The sequence below is a fragment of the Myodes glareolus genome, chromosome X (genome assembly GCF_982192425.1).
Source record: "Myodes glareolus chromosome X, mMyoGla1.1, whole genome shotgun sequence".
In the NCBI taxonomy this organism is placed as follows: domain Eukaryota; kingdom Metazoa; phylum Chordata; class Mammalia; order Rodentia; family Cricetidae; genus Myodes; species Myodes glareolus.
This window is the reverse complement of record NC_142053.1, coordinates 83,232,268-83,249,657: the sequence shown is the minus strand read 5'-3', so window position 1 is coordinate 83,249,657 and position 17,390 is coordinate 83,232,268. Positions and strand designations below refer to the sequence as shown.

The 17,390-nt window shown below is 36.6% G+C and overlaps 1 protein-coding gene across 1 annotated transcript in view; it reads right to left on the bottom strand.

Moving 5' to 3' along the window:
• The window catches only part of Tex11 (testis expressed 11), a 267,891-nt gene that overhangs the window by 133,000 nt on the left and 117,501 nt on the right, over positions 1–17,390 (bottom strand). The window contains exon 15 of the mRNA XM_048417933.3: positions 7,950–8,087. Coding sequence (XP_048273890.1) covers positions 7,950–8,087 — 138 coding nt within the window. The remainder of the gene's footprint in view (positions 1–7,949; positions 8,088–17,390) is intronic.

Here is a 17,390-nt window from a genome sequence, read left to right as displayed (position 1 = left end):
CAAAATTTCAACACAATTCTTCATAGACCTTGAGAGAACAATACTCAACTTCATATGGAAAAACAAAACAAAATTACAACAACAAAAAACCCCCCAAAACCCAGAATAGCCAAAACAATCCTGGAACTTCCAGAGGTATCACCATCCCTGACTTCAAGCTCTACTCTAGAGCCATAGTCATAAAAACAGCTTGGTAGTGGCATAAAGACAGACACATGGACCAATGGAATCAAATTGAAGACCCCAACATTACCCACACACCTCTGAATACCTGATTTTTGACAAAGAAGCCAAAACCATACAATAGAAAAAGAAAGCATTTTCAACAAATGGTGCTGGAATAACTAGATGTCAACATGTAGAAGATTCCAAAAAGATCCATTATCTATCACCATGCACAACATACAAGTCCAAGTAGGTCAAAGATCTCAACAAAAATCCAAGTATGCTGAATCTGATTGAAGAGAAAGTAGTAGGTAGGTAATAGGTAGCCTTGAACACACTGGCACAGGAAACCACTTTTTAAATATAACACCAGCAGCACAAACACTAAGAGCAAAAATCAATAAATGGGACCTACTGAAACTGAAAAGCTTCTGTAAGGCAAAGGACACAGTCAATAAGACAAAATAGCAGTCTACAGAATGGGAAAAGATCTTCACTAACCCCCTCATCTGACTAAGGTTGATCTCCAAAATATATGAAGAACTCAAGAAACTAGATATCAAAATACCAAATAATTCAGTTAAAAATGTGGTACAGATCTAAACAGAGAATTCTCAACAAAAGAACCTCGAATGAACAAAAGACATTTAAGGAATTGCTCAACATCCTTAGTCATCAGGGAAACACAAATAAAAACATCTCAGAAATTCCATCTTACACCTGTCAGAATGGCTATGAACAAAAACACCAATGATAGCTTATGCTGGAGAGGATGTAGAGTAAGGGAACACTCCTCCATTGGTGAGATTGCAAACTTGTACAACCACTCTGGAAATTGGTATGGTGGTTTCTCAGAAAATTGGGAATCAACCTACCTCAAGACCCAATAATACCACTCTTGGGCATATACCCAAAGGATGCTCAATCATACCACGAGGACATGTACTCAACTATGTTCACAGCAGCATTATTTGTAATAGCCAAAACCTGGAAACAACCTAGATGCCCCTCAACTGAAGAATGAATAAAGAAAATGTGGCACATTTACACAATGGATTATTACTCAGCTATTAAAAAAAATAACATGAAATTTGCTGGCAAATAGATGGAACTAGAAAAAAACTCTGAGTGAGGTAACCCAGATCCAGAAAGACAAACACAGCATGTACTCACTCATAAGTGGATACTAGATGTAAAGCAAAGGATAACCAGACTACAATCCACAGCTCCAGAGAAGCTGGGTAACAAAGAGGACCCTAAGAGAGACACATTTCCCCATGAGTAGGGAAATAGATGAGATCTCCTAGGTAAACTGGGGGTGGTGGGCAGTAAATGTGAGGGAATGGGAGATGAGATCATGAGGGAATGGGATGGTTAAGTTGGGGAAGGATGGGGTGGGAGAGCAAGTAAAGACATATCTGGATAGAGGGAGTCATTGTGGGGCTAGGGAGAAACCTGGCACTAGGGAAATTCCTAGCAATCCACAAGGATTATCCCAGCTAAGACTCCTAGTAATAGTGGAGAGGGTGCCTAACTGGGCTTCCCCCGTAGTCAGATTTGTGACTACCCTAACTGTCATCATAGAGCCTTCATCCAGTCACTGATGGAACCAGATGCAGAGATCTACAGCCAAGCATCAGGCTGAACTACTGGGGAGTCTAGTTGATGGTTGGGGGAGGGTCTTGGTCCTGCCTCAACTGAATGTGTCAGGTTTTATTGATTCCCCATGACGACCTTAACATTTCTGCGGAGTGGATGGGGTGGGTTAGAGGGAGGTGGGGGGAGGGGAAGGAGGAAATGGAGGGAAAACTGTGGTTGGTATGTATAATGAATAAAAAATAAAATAAAATATAAAAAATTCTTAAAAAGAAATGTGTCCATGTAATGGAATATTATTCAGTCTCAATAGAAATTCTGCAATATATCATAACAGGGATAAACCCTGAAGACATTGCATTCACTGAAATAACAGAGTCATAGATAAACAAATAATGTATGATTTTTACTTCTTTGCAATATCTAAAATAGTCAAATTCATAGAATTTAAGAGTGAAATAGTGATTTCCAGGGATTAGAAGAGATTGGTAGGGAGTAACAAATTAATAACTATTTAATTATAGGCAAGCAAGATTGATGTTATCAAAAATTGTCATATAATGTTATATTGAAGTCAGCAATACTGTATTGTGCACAAGAAATTAGTTGAGGATGAATTTCACTTTAAGTTTAATAAAATTAAAAGTAATACTATTTGGGTTTGGAACTTGTTTGTGGATTTTTAAACCATTGATTAAATGACATTAATAGTTACATATGGGACTGCTCATATATTTCTCGCTCTTTTCTTAATTCAGTATGGTAAATTCTATTTTTTTTCTAGGAATGCATTCATGCATAAAGTTGTTCAAATACCAATACTCTCTTTGTCTTTTTCATTTTCTTTTTCTCATTTTTATTCCTTGTTTGTCTTACTAGAAATTTGCCTGTTTTATTAGTTTTTTCAAAGAACACAGTTTGACTTTCTGGGTCCCTTCTACTATCTGCTTGCTCAATATATGGGAAATTTCTACAGGTAAAGAGTTTTCTTTAAAATACTCTTTTGAGTTTATCTTGCACTTGTTTTAGTAATTTCCAGCGAAGAATATTTGCTTTAGCATTTACAATTTTCTTAAAATATATTTATGTGAAATATTTAATGTATTTCCCATTAAGTGCTGCTTTAGCATTAGCCTATAATATTTTAAGTAAAATTTTATTTGTATACCGCATCTATAAATATACATATTTTGTCAGTATAAAACCAGTTATGACACAATGACCAAAACTATATAATCATTATAAATATCGAGATATTTACAACCTCCCTGAATATGTCTTGGCCAGGCATACATTTTGATATACAGTAGGATGGATAATTTATATGAAACTCTAAGAGGAAAAATTTAACCTATAGTGGTAGAAAACATACAACTCACTACTTGGACCTGGGAGTTGATCTGGGGATTGAATAGAAAGGAAAACAGTAAAACCTTTTACATAATGCATTTTCTAGATATTCTATATCCAGATTGTGATAGTGAATACATTGGGATATTTATTTGCCAAAATTATTTAAGTATATAACAAAGTGAATATATTTCAATATTTAAATTATATTTCAATAGTTATTAATGAACATAGCAATCATATGAGATCTTAGTTCTAAAATAAAAAAAATCTATAGTCCTCCACAGTCTTTTTTGACCACAGTAGAATTTATTAAATTATATTATCAGAACCAGATTTGTTAAACTATCAAACTAGAATTTATTAAATTTTATTATTAGAACCATGCAATAGAGAGAGATCTGATGTTTGAAAATTCTTCTGATGCAAATATCTTCAATAACATTAAGATGAAGTGATCAATCTATTTCAATACCTTCAAGAAGAGGGTATTCATTATATCTTTTAAAAAACTAAACTGTAGATAAATCTAATTGTCAGATAAGGTCCTCTTTTCATGACTGAAAATTTCATTCCCAGGTTTCACCCATGGAAACCAGTACTGTATAAATGTTTTCTTACTAGTAGCCACACACATATCGAAAGAACTATACCATTTATATTCTAAGTTTTCATTTTTTAAGTTTAAACTCCATACTGCCTTTTAGCTAGTCATAAAACAAGTTGCCTTTAGTGTCTTCGTTAGTCCTTGAATGCCTTCCTCTTGGCACATTAGAGCTTGTCAATATCTTTCTTCAAAATTATTCCCCAATCCAATATTATACTTCAGGTCTGCTCTAAACAGAGCAGATCACAGAATGTTCACTTCATCCTTGTACGCGCACTATAGAGTCACCCTCAGTATATGTGGAAGATTGGATCCAGTGCTCCCTACTTCCTTTTGAATGCCAAAATCTGTGGATGCTCAAGTTTCTTGCTTATACATAATCTATACATATCCTCCTGTCTCCTTCAAATCATCTCCAGATTATTTAAAATACCTAATAAAATGAAAGTGATATAAGCCATTACTTCACCATATTATGTAAGAAATACTGACAATATAGTCTGTACAAGTCCAGTACAAATCGGATTTTTTTCTAAGTGTTTTGATCTGCACTAGGTTACATTAATAGATGGAAAATGCATGGATACAAAAAGCTGGCTGATCCAATCTAACATAAGTGAACTTTCTTAGTATTGTTTCTTATTTAGTTCATAGACAACAAAAAGCCCCAAGTGATGCACATGTGCTTCTGTTAAAACCCCTATTCATCCATTCCATTCTATTAGAGCTGGCTTTGAAGATTCAGCACAAGATGTTTTATTGTTTCCTGTTTGTCTCCATCTTCTGAGAATGGCTTCATTATTTCAGTATATCAAGGTTCCTTCGGATCTGACTGTCTTCTAACATATCAGCTGCCCTTTTTAGCTTTGTGCTATATGCTACATTCAAGGAATAGTTACAAACAGTCCTGATCTTCATATTCTTATTCTAATTCCATATGATATTCCACATTATTTGATACTTAATTTATAACTCTCTTTTGTTACTATATAATTATATTATACATGTAAATCTTGTCTCTTAAATAATATTTTAAAACATCTATACAGTGGAGTAAAGTAAATCTACTTATTCTAGAGTACCATTTAAAATAAGCATTCAATTACTTGTTGACTTGAAATCTCAAGTTAGGTGTTTAATACAGTAGAACTTCTTTGGTTGAGCCAAAATTAATCTTCACCTCATACTTCATTAAATGCTTTCATTTACACATAGACAGCCATATCTGAAGGGAAGGCAACAAAATCATTACAAAACCTTCAAAATCATTGAGCTAATAAAGTACAAACAGAAGCCACAGTGCCATCTAGTGAATACCACTCGGTTATGTACAGTGACCACAGCTGTAATGGAAGGGTATGGTATTTAGGGCTTTATATAGTTGGTAGAAACAATATGGAACCAGAAAATGAAAGATAAATATTCAGTAAGCAGTCTTATCTTTGTGGCTGCTTTAACTCTCTACAGCCATTTTGCTGTAGGGCATATAAACATTGCCCTTTTCCTGCTCAGGTTTTCTTCTTAGTAGTTATCACTATTTAATTAGTGATCAAAAGACTACTACAGTCTTTGGTAAAATCTGAAACATCCTCTGTTTTTGCAAAGTCTGCAGGTTAAGAATAATTTTATCGGTATTAGAAGACTGAAATGAATCAAAAGACAAATATTTAATGCCACCAGAAAATCACAGAAAATTCAAACTTTAGTATTCCTAAATATAAAGGTTTAATTAGAGCACACTATGGGTACCTACTTACATATTAGCTATGGCAGTGTTAGGTATACGAGCAGAGTTGAGTGTCACATCAGGGACCATGTGACTTGAAAAATCTTAAGCATCTGCTGTGTAGCTTTTTACATAAAAACTGATGACACCTATAACATATCATACTGGAGAAAAACGACCTCTTCAGATAAACTAACTCCTCAGGGTCAGGCTATTTGTATCCTATCTGTTCATTCTCATATTCTCAATATCAATACTACTTAACATGTAGCACTCAGTAAATACTTTTAAATAAATAAGTACTGAAAAATAGAAATAGTTCTTTTGCATTAGAAAGTCTGGCAATAAAAGAGGGACAATGGAACTGAATTTGAAGAGAAGTGAAGGATGAAGGATTTCTTTTACTAAACAGCACTTCAAAATAACTGTAATGAAAGGAGAAACAATAAAGAAATATTTATGAACTAGGATTGAGATGTGCAGAATAAAGTAACCAGGAAAGTACTTATTTCTCTGAAATAAAAGAAAAGAAAGCATGAGTGAAGAGGAAAAACTTTGATGAACTCATGTCAGTTGCTACAAGCTCAGCAAATCACACATGGAGAACTTTTGCAAAGAAAAAGAAGCAATCAAAATGGCAGACAATGAAACTAGTAAAGTTAACAATGGCAAGATGGGAACAATAAAACGCTGACGGGCTGCATTTTTCCTCTCTCTATCTTTCTATCTGTTCTACTATGTGGGAAAGTATTTTTTTACATGTGCAAAGTATCCAGTATCTGCAAGGAAGAGAGGAAGGATGAAACGAGAAATTCGTTAAGCAACAAACAAGGTTACATGTTAACAAAACATACTGGTTTCCTGCATACCTAGTTTCTCCTCCTTACCGCTAACAACATTTGAACTCCAATTATAGGTTCAGTTCTGCACTAACTCGAGAACCAATCCTGTCATTAGTCAGAGATGTTAAGAAGTACTGCTTTAGGCTACGAATGTACTTCAGGGGCAGGCCATTTTCCTAGTGTATGGGAGGCTCTAAGCTCAAACTCGAGCACCACACAAAAATTTCTAATTCTTGTAGAGCAAGACTAGACCTAGTCGACTTGCATTGCTCTTCTGGTAAATTTTTTAGATGGCTCTAAGCTGTGTCAAGTTTATAATTAATGCTAACATTTTTCTGTTCTTGATCTCCACAAAAATCTTCTTTATTTTAGCAAAAGGCATCAATGTGTGGTTTTCTGAGCTTGTAGCCACTGACATGAACTTCATTCACTTTCCTCCTCTTCATCCATCATGTAAACATCATTTCAAAGATAGGTTATGATAGTTGAGTTTGGTTGTCAACTTGACTGGATCTAGAATTAACTAAGAGACATTAGTCTGGGGCGGTCTGTAAAGGTATTTTCTGGAAGGATAAGTTAGGGAAGAAGATCTCCCACCCACAGAGTTTATGGCAATGCCTCCTGGCCACAACCCGATATGAGAAGGTCCAAGGGTACTGCCTTTTGCTTCCTGCTGAAGAGTGCCTCCACTCTGCTGCTGCCACTACCACGGTTGCTGCCACTGCTGCTGTCATACTTCAGTGTCATCAAAAGCCAGTTTCAGCCTTCCAACTGGGGACTGAAGACAAGTGACTTTTCAGGAATCCTCTAGGCCTTACACATCAGACTGGGACTGCTGAGGCAACCAAGCTCACATATTGAGCAGGCTACCAGAAACCCAGCCTTCAGAATGAAAACAGCCATTGCTGAATATATTCATTCCATTGGTTCTGTTCTTCCAAAGAACCCTGATAATGTACAGACTTTCAAAAAAATCTATCAAACCACTACACTTATTCACATATTTCCCCTGAAATCTAACACTAAAACTTGAAAGGCAACATCAACTTTCAGATTTCATTTAGTCCATACTTGTCCTTCTAATTTTTTGTTCTTCTAGGAACCAATACCTCAGATTATATGCACATTGTACGACATTCAAGGGAAGAAACGCCCTACATGCTATTGGAAATATAAACAGCTCCATCATTCACAAAATCTCATTAATCTTGTAGCTTCTATATTGTTTCCTAGTGAAGTTATGCACTGAACTTTTCTTGAGTGGTTATAAATACAAGAGATAATAATCTAAAAGTAAAAAGTAGTTTCTTCATGCAAGTATCTGCTCTCAATGATGTTTAACAAAAATGTAGACCTTAAAATGTTAGTCTGCTTTAAGGACTATATAGCAGATGGTTAGTAGAAAATAGCCTTTCAGAATATGATAAATGATAAAGGGTAAGAGGAGTAAGTACAGGAATTTTCCAAATATTCTCTCCCTTTAAAACTTCTGCTTCCTATTTGCAGTATGCAAATCAAGAAGATGCCAATTTGACCTTGTTCATATACAAAGGCACTTTCAGTCATCCATAAGTAGTTATGAAGTCAGAACACTTCATTTATTTATGTGCCAATGCACAGAACATTTGCTGCCTCTGAAAATAGACTAAGTAAATTAAAGCACCTTATCAAGTTGTTTCAAATGTAAGTAACAGGAAGCCATGTTCCTCTTCAGCTTGACCAAATCCAGCTTCTCTTGATCACATTCATACAACTTCAGAGAATAACTATACCAGTGTAAAGCATCAGTGTAATTTTGAACCTAAAGTTAAAAAAACAACAAAATCAGGTGTCTCTAAAATTCACTCTAAATTTTCCCAAATACCCTCTATAGTCAAATGAATTGCTACAGGTTTGATTTTTTAGACATTCAAAATAATACCTACTCAATTGAGTTCTAAGTTTAGTCTCATATTCTGTTTTTATTCTCTTTTCTGTCTGCTACATTTTACAAAGTTCAGAGGAGTTGTGCTTCAGTGACAGAACAGATGCTTAGCATGCACAAGGACGGGGGTTCATTCCCCATACCAGAAGTTATTTATTACACACAAAGCATAGAGTCTAAAAAGTAGTACACAATCTATAGAAAACTGAAGCCATTTAAAAAGCTACCAAAAGAACAATGATAAAAATCTTTAAAGACAGCATCTATAAATGACCATGCTAATATACATATGTATTCATTTTCTATATAACATTTAACTTTATCTTTTTATATGTGCAAACTGTGGTTATCATAGTTTATAAGCAATTTCATATTTTAGTCTTTACATTTAATCTGATTTTGTAAAAATTATATAGATTGTTTTCAATAGTCAAATTAATGTATTATTTTCTTAGCTTCATAATTTGCTGAATTTCCAGGGTTTTAACCATTAAAATTAACGCTACTGTATTCCTGCACAAAAAAATGTTACTGTCAATTCTTCAATTGTAAGAAACAACTAGGAGCAATCTAATAAAAAATAGTCTAATTATTTCAATCACAAGACAACAAATTATTTATAAATACTATGTAAGGTAAATGAGTCCCTGTTAAGAGGCTTCCTGTCTTTCAATTAATGACTGGAGTCATTAGAACTTCAAAAGGATAAGATGCTACTTTAAAGCAGAAATGCTACAAAGGCACCCAAGCTCATATACTGAGCGGTGGCAGCTATGATAGGAAGGCAAGACACTGCCTTTGACTATCTGAACATATGATTAGTCTTCATTATTGAATGTGAAAGTTTAAAAGTTAGAAAAATTGGGAAATGAGGGGGAAAACAGAATCAAAAGGAGAAAGGATATGATTCTGAAGTGAATTTTCACCTCAGTACAGAAATAAAGAAGCCCTAAAAGAGAGAAGAGTGATGACTTGGTTTGCTGCAATGAACTGGAAGCCCTGTGTATGTCTCTATATGATTCTACTTCGTCTTGAATCTAATTTCTTGTTTTCTAATATTTTCCTTTATCTTCAATTTTTTTCTTTTCAACTTTAACTTACCTACAAAATCTACCACAATGTATTTTGTAACAAACACAGGGATCTCATGTTTGTCAGGTAATATGGACTTTATAGTCTGGCCTCTCTCATTCAACAAATAGTTTCAAGATTTGTCCCTGCTGCTGCATGTATCAATAATTCATTTCCTTTTATTGCTAAGTAGTATTTTGTTATATGGAGATACCACAGATAGCTTATATATTCACTTATTGATGGACATTTGAGTCATTTTTCAAATATTATAAATCTTCCTGGTGAGTTTTTATGTCAACTTGACACAGGCTAGAGTCATTTTGGAAGAGGGAATCTTAATTGAGAAAATACTTTTACTAGATTGGACTGTGGATAAGCCTGTGATTCATTTTCTTAATTTTGACTGATGTGGGTGGGTCCCTTCCACTGAGGGTAGTGCCAGTCTTGAGTGGGTGGCCATGGGTGATATAAGGCTGAGCAAGCATGAGGAGTAAGCCAGTAAGCAGCACTCCTTCATGGCCTCTGCATCAGTTCTTACCTCCAAGTTCCTGCCTTGAGTCCCTGCTATGGCTTCCCTGGATGATGGGATACATGCTATAAGATGAAATCAACGCTTTCCTCTCCAATTTGCTTTTGGGCACAGTGTTTTAAAACAGCAAGAGAAACACTAAGACGAAAATTGGTACCACACTATGGTGTATTGCTGTGATAGGTCTGACCATGTTGTTTTGGGGAGGACTGTAGATGGAGTTTGGAACTTCAGGCTGGAAAAGTCTTTTGCATGTTCAGAGCTCAGTAGGCTGTTCTGCGGGAGCTTGGAAGATGTTGGAAGAAAACAGGATGATGGAGGACTGGCTTGTGAAGTTCCAGAGGAAACTTTAGGAGTCCCTTAAAGACTCTGTTGGGACCATTTGATATTTTGAATTAAGAATCTGTGGGTGCTAGTCAGCTGGGGCTGAGGAATTTGGTGTAATTAAGAAGAGCGGTGGTGGTGGCACATGCCTTTCATTACAACACTCGGGAGGCAGAGGCAGGCAGATCTCTATGAGTTTGAGGCCAGCCTGGTCTATAAGAGCTAGTTCCAGGACAGCCAGGGCTATACAGAGAAATCCTGCCTTGAAAAAAAAAAAACAAGGGGTTAGGAGAGACCAAGATCATTGAGGCAGAATCTTCTGGGAAGTATTTTTTTCAGGGTCAGGACACAGAAGCTGAAGTCCAGAGGGGGCCAAGGTTGCGTCTCATGCTGGGAGCCAAACTTGGCAATATAAGAGCCTGGTGGTACTGGTTCTGAAGGCATGAAGGGGTCATTGAAAGAAGCAAAGATTTAGCACTGTGTGGCAGTCCCTGAAGAGAGGCCATTGGTGAAGGTGAAGGCTCAGTTGCAGTAGAAGGCTCAGGACTGAAGGGATAGTAGAGAGAAGTTAGGCTTGGCACCATTCAGCAGGAACAAAGGCCCCGAAGAGAGTGCAGGAGAGGCTACTGGTGAAAATGAAGCCCAGATGCATCAGGGTACCCCAGCATTTTGGAGAAACCAGTATCATGGGATGACCACCAAGGACAGCAGCTATGGAGTGGAGCTGGCCTGAGTCTATGAGACAAGCTGCATGTGCTCTCATTAGATGCTGAAAAAGCTTTCTACAAAATACAACATCCTTTCATGATAAGGGTCTTGGAGAGAGCAGGGGTACAAGGAACATAACTAAACATAATAAAGGCAATGTACACCAAGCCAACAGCCAACATCAAACTAATTGGAGAGAAACTCCCCGCAATTTCACTGAAATCAGGAACAAGATAAGATTGTCCACTCTCTCCATATCTATTCAATATAGTTCTTAGGGTCCGAGCTAGAGCAATAAGACATCAAAAGGAGATCAAGGGGATACAAATCAGAAAAGAAGAAGTCAGACTCTCACTGTTTGCTGATGATATGATACTTTACATAAGCGACCTCAAAAATTCTACCAAGGAACTTCTACAACTCATAAACAGTTTCAGTAATGTAGCAGGATACAAGATTAACTAGAGAAAAATCAGTAGCACTCCTGTACACAGATGATAAATGGGCTGAGAAAGAAATAAGAGAGACATCACCCTTCACAATAGCCACAAATAGCATAAAATATCTCAGAGTAACTCTAACCAAACTCTAACCAAACAAGTGAAAGACTTGTATGACAAGAACTTTAAATCTTTGAAGAAATAAATTGAAGAAGACATCAGAAAGTGGAAAAATCTCCCATGCTTTTGGGTAGGAAGAATTAACATAGTAAAAATGGCATGTGCTATATAAAGGGTGAAGAAATACAACTGTCTAAGCTCTTTGGAGTCCAGAACACTGAACTCAAGACACTGGTCACTATACTATTTACACTGTTGGAGCTTGGTTTTGCTTTGCTCAAATTGTGATTGTGCCCTTGTTCTTCCTTCTTGGAGTAAGAAAATATTTTACTGTTTTATTTATTTATTTATTTAGCAGGAGCCATAGTTAAGAGACCTTGGATATTTTAGAGAAACCTTAGCTATTTTACAAGCTATTTTACAGAGACTTTGGGACTTTAGAGAAACTGGGTATTTGAAAGAGACTTTAGATTTCTTGAGAGACTTTGCAGTTTCAGAGAGATTTTAGGTATTTTAGAGGCTGGGTATTTTAAGAGACTTGGATGTCTTAAAGAGACCGAACATTTAAAGTGTTTCAATTTGTAAAGACTGTGGGACTTTTAAAAGTTGGAGTGTTTTATTGTGATGTTATTAATATGAGGCCTGGGCGATGAACAAGAAAGGAAAGACTATGGTTTAATAGTAATGTGTTTCTATGTCAAGTTGACAAAAAGGATCAATTGTGCTAGCTCATTTGATGACTGGACACAGCTAGAGTCATTCTGGAGGAGAGAATTTTGATTGAGAATATGCTCCCAAGAGATGGGGCTATAGGCAAACCAAGTGATGGGGGAGAGCCCAGCTCACTGTGAGTGCTGTCAGCCCTGGATGGTGATCCTGGGTGCTCTAAAAAGGAAGGCTGTGCCAGCCAAAAGGAGTGAGTCAGTAAGCAGCACCCCTCAATGGCCTCTGTATCAGTTCTTGCTTCCATGTTTCTGCCCTGACTCACTCAGTGATGAACTGTTACCTGGAAGTATAAGGTGAAATACACCCTTCTCTCCTTGAGTTTTTTTTTTGTCATGGCATTTTACCACAGCAATAGGAACCCTAACTAAGGCAAAGTTACTTTACGTGTAAGTTTTTGTATATGCAACTTCTATGAATAAATTTTGTATGGATATTTAAACTTTTCTCTTGAATATATGCATGGGATTTAAAATGGATTGTATGAAAGGGTAAATATTTTAGGAAATAGCCAAACTACTTCTATTATTATTATTCTATTATTCTTTTTATTGTTTCATAATGCCACCATAAAGGTTTCACTTCCTTAATAATCCTACCACATTTGATAAGTTCAAAATTTTTAATTTTGATTATTCTAAGTAGTATCTCCTTAGGGTTTTAATTTGTGTTTCCCTAATGACTCATAAATCATCTTCATTGATTATTGTACCAGAACATTTGTGTAATTTCTATTCATATCTTTTAGTGTTCACTTTCAATTATTTTGACAATGAGTGTCCAGTTGCTCTAGTAACTTTAGTTTTAAGATTTATTTCCCATAGGTATATTTATATACTTGGTAAAAAACAAAACAGCTGAGCATGTTTGTTTAGAATTATTTTGAGGTTCTTTATTTCTGTTGATCTGTGTCTATGCTTTTGACATTATTATAGTCTATAGAGAAATGCTGTGACTATATAATTATTGAAATTGATTCTGATGAGTTTTAGAGTAATATTATTTCTCTATATAGTTTTCGCATTCTTTTGCTTGTAGGCTTCTTGTAGCTTTAAGAATATAATATAAACTTGAGCTGGGAAGTGGTGGTGCACACCTTTAATCCCAGCACTTGAGAGGCAGAGACTAGTGGATTTAAGTGAATTTGAGGCCAGACAGGTCTACAAAATGAATTCCAGAAGAGCCAGGACTGTTACACAGAGCAACCTTGTCTCAAAAAATAAATAAATAAATAAATAAAAACAAATCCAACTTGACAATCTCTACATTTTCACTGGAGTGGTATGGTTATTTCATTTAATATGACATTTTAATCTGCTTACATTTACATCTATCATCTTGCTGTTTGATTATGTTTTTCTTTTAGCGAGTCACTGCTACATAGTTTAGACTGGTATAGAACTTGTGATCTCCTTGCCTCAGCTTCCTGATTGCTAGAATAAAAGGCATAGGCTACTCCTTGCCCAGCTTATTGCCATTTGCTTTCTTTTTATTTCATCTAACTTTAAAAATAAAAGCTTTAAAATTTTTATGTGTATGTGTGTTTTGCCTGCAAGCATGCATGTGTACCACATGCATCTCTGGCCGCCACCACCAGGGGGGATTTGCTTTTTATTCTCCTTTATTGATTTATTAGTTGTAACTTTGTTTTACTGTGTTAGGGTATAAATGTCTAACTTTTTATTGTCTATCTTCAATTATACAGTGTAAGGACTTCACAATTGTGTATTTCTATTTCTCTCCTCTTAGCCCGTGTATGCTATTATCATGCAGAGTGTGATACATGATACTTTTCCATATGTTAAAAACCCCCATGCAAAAAAAAACTTATTATTTTTGTTTAAGCACCCATTTTTTTATTTCTGGGCTGGGCAGTGGTGGCACACAGCTGTAATTCCAGCACTTGGAAGGTAGAGGCAGGTGGATCTCTGAGTTCGAGGCCAGCCTGATCTACAGAGTGAGTTCCAAGACAGCCAGGGCTACACAAAGAAACCCTGTCTCTAAAAACAGCAACAAACAATTATTTCTGTGTGTCTATGAGTGTTCATCTGGGCAAGTATGTACATGTGTACATGTGTGTGTATGTGTGTAGATCAATGTTAGTCCTTGGGAGCCATCTACCTTGTTTGTTGAGACAGGATTCCTCATTAGGACAAGGACTCTGATTAGGCTATATGGTGGGTCAGAGAGCCCTAGGAATCTACCTGTTTTATCTGCCAGCACTGGGATTATCAGCCTGCCTCTTTCTTTTCTTGGCATGGGTGCTGGAGATCAAATTTAGGTCCTTATGCTTATATGGCAAGCACTTTAGCAACTCAGCTATAGCCCCAGCCTTAAAGAGATTTTAATAAGAGGAAAATATTTTAATGTTTATTCATATAACTAGCATTTTAGATGCTCTCCATTCTTTTGTACAGACCCACATATCTTGCTGGTATCAATTTCCTTCTGCTTGAAGGACTTCTTCATAATGTGGCTCTGGCTCTCTGCTCAAGTTATTGTAGCTTTTGAATATCTTTTTTTTTGACTTTTCAGAAACAAATTATTTCACTAATTATTTATTTAATTAAATTTTCCCAGTCCGATCACATTTTCCCCTCCCTCCTCTCCTCCCAGTCTCTCCCCTAACCTCCCCCTCATCCATCCCTCCTCTTTTCAGAAAAGTGCATGTATATCAGTCAGCCAAGGCATATCAAGTTGCAGTGATACTAGACACTGCCTCTCCTATTAAGCCTAGACAAGGTAACCCTGTAGGAGGAAAGGGTCCCAAAAGCCAGTAAAAGAGTCAGAGAGAGCCCTGCTCCCATTGTTAGGAGTTCCACAAGAAGGCCAAGCTATACAAATGTCATATATATATATATATATATATGTATGTATGTATGTATATATATATATATATATATATATATATGCGGAGGGCCTAGGTCAGTTCCATATAGGTTCCCTGGTTGTTCAGTCTGTGTGTTCCTATGAGTCAGGTTAGTTGATTCTGTGATTTTCTTGTGATGTTCTTGACCCTCTGGCTCCTATAGTCCTTCCCTTCTTCCACAGAATCCCCTGAGGTCTACCTAATGCTTGGCTGTGGGTCTCTGCATCTGTTTCCACTAGTTGCTGGATGAAGCCTCGCTGATGGCAGCTGGGCTAGGCAACGATCTATGAGTATAATAGACTATCATTAGGAATCTTTCTTTTCCCTTTTTACTAGTCATGTTTGGTTCTATCCTAGGTCTATAAGACATCCAGCATCTGGGTCCTGGCCTTCCAGGCAGTGTCAGGGGTAGACTTCCTCTCATAGTATGGGTCTCAAACTGGATCAGTCATTAGTTGGCCTCTCCCATAATTTCTGCTTCATCTTTACCCCAGCATAGGCAGGGCAAATTGTAGGTCAAAGGTTATGTGGCTGGGTTGGTGTACCAATCCCCCCACTGGAAGTCTTGCCTGGTTATAGGAGATGGCCGGTCAACTTCCTGAACAGAATACCAATAGCACAGGCATTAAGATCAACAATTAATAAATGGAACCTCATGAAACTGAAAAGCTTCTATAAGGCAAACAACACCATCTAAAGGACAAAAACAGCAGCTTTAGGAAAAGATCTTTACCAACTCCACACCTGACAAAGGGCTGAGTTTCAAAATATATAAAGAAATTAAGAAACTAGACATCAACAAACCAAGTAATCCAAGTAAAAATGGGGTACAGACCTAAAAAGACAATTCTCAACAGAAGAATCTCAAATGGTCGAAAGACACTTAAGGAACTACTCAACATCCTTAGCCAACAGGGACAAGCAAGTCAAAAATATCTTGAGATTTCATCTTCCCCTTTCGGAATGACTAAGATCACAAAGGACAGCTCATGCTAACAAGGATTGGGTGGGAGTGCAAACTGGTACAGGTACTTGTAAGTTAGTATGGCAGCTTCTCAGAAAATTGGGAATCAATCTACAAGACCCAGCGATATCACTCCTGGGCATACACCCAAAGGATGCACAATTATACCACAAGGACACTTGCTCGATTATGTTCATAGCAGCTTTGTTTGTAATATCCAGAACCTGGAATCAACCTAGATGCTCCTCAACTAAAGAACAAATAAAGAAAACGTGGCACATTTACACAATGGAGTATCACTTAGCTGTTAAAAGCAATGAAATGATGAAACTTGCTGGCAAATGGAGGTAACACAAACTGAGAAAGACAAACGTGTTCTGTATTCACTTATATGTGGACATTAGCTGTAAAGGATAGCCATGCTACAATCCAGAGAGGCTAAGTAACAAGGAAGTTCAAGGGGAAACACATGAATCTCACTGTGAAGGGGAAATAAACTAGACATCGCAGGTAGACTGGGGGGGAGGGGCGGGTCTAGATGGGGGTTGGGCGTGGGAACAGGAGGCATCAGGTGAGGGAAGAGTACTAGGAAAGACAGCTGGAATCAGGGGCATTTCTGGAATGAGCTAGAAACCTAGTGCAATGGAAACTCTCAGGAATCTACGTGGGTGACTCCTGGCTAAGACTCGTAGCAATGGGAGCTACAGAGCTTTTGAACATCTTAAAGTCTTCATTTGGGTTTCATTTTTAAAGTTACTTTTAATCATGATAAAATGAAATTTATCATCATAACTTTTGAAAAGAGAGAAACGAGATTTTGTTATGTATCATTGAGTAAAATTCTTACCATTACCCCTCCCCCCAAAAAACCCTATCTTAACTGTTTTTAACTATGCAGGTCACTAGTATTCACCATATTATGCAACCAATCTCCAAAACTTACCCATTTTTAAAAAACGTAAAATTCTGAGGACTGAAGGTATAATATAGTCAGCATAAAAGCAAAACAAAACTCTATACCCATTCTCCACATTTTTACCTCATCCCAAATCCCTGACAGCCACCATGTACATTACATCTCTGTGAATGTGACTACTCTGTGAATCTCATTTAAGTGGAACTGAATGCTATCTACTTGACTAGCTTACTTCACTTAGCAGAATATTCTCAAGATTCAGCCACATTGTAGTATCACAATTCCTTATCTTTTCCTAATTAAACTATTTATTTAAAGAAACAATTCTTAAAAGCAGGTGTATTTTAAAAATATTGTATGCATTCATTGTACATTGTACTGTGTTACATGAAAGCATTTTCATACAAATATATTCTGTACATTGAGAATTCAGAATTCTTTTCTAGGTTCATTAATATTTTCAGATGGCTACTCCTCTGACTTGAGATAGTTTCATTCCATGTGTATGCTGTG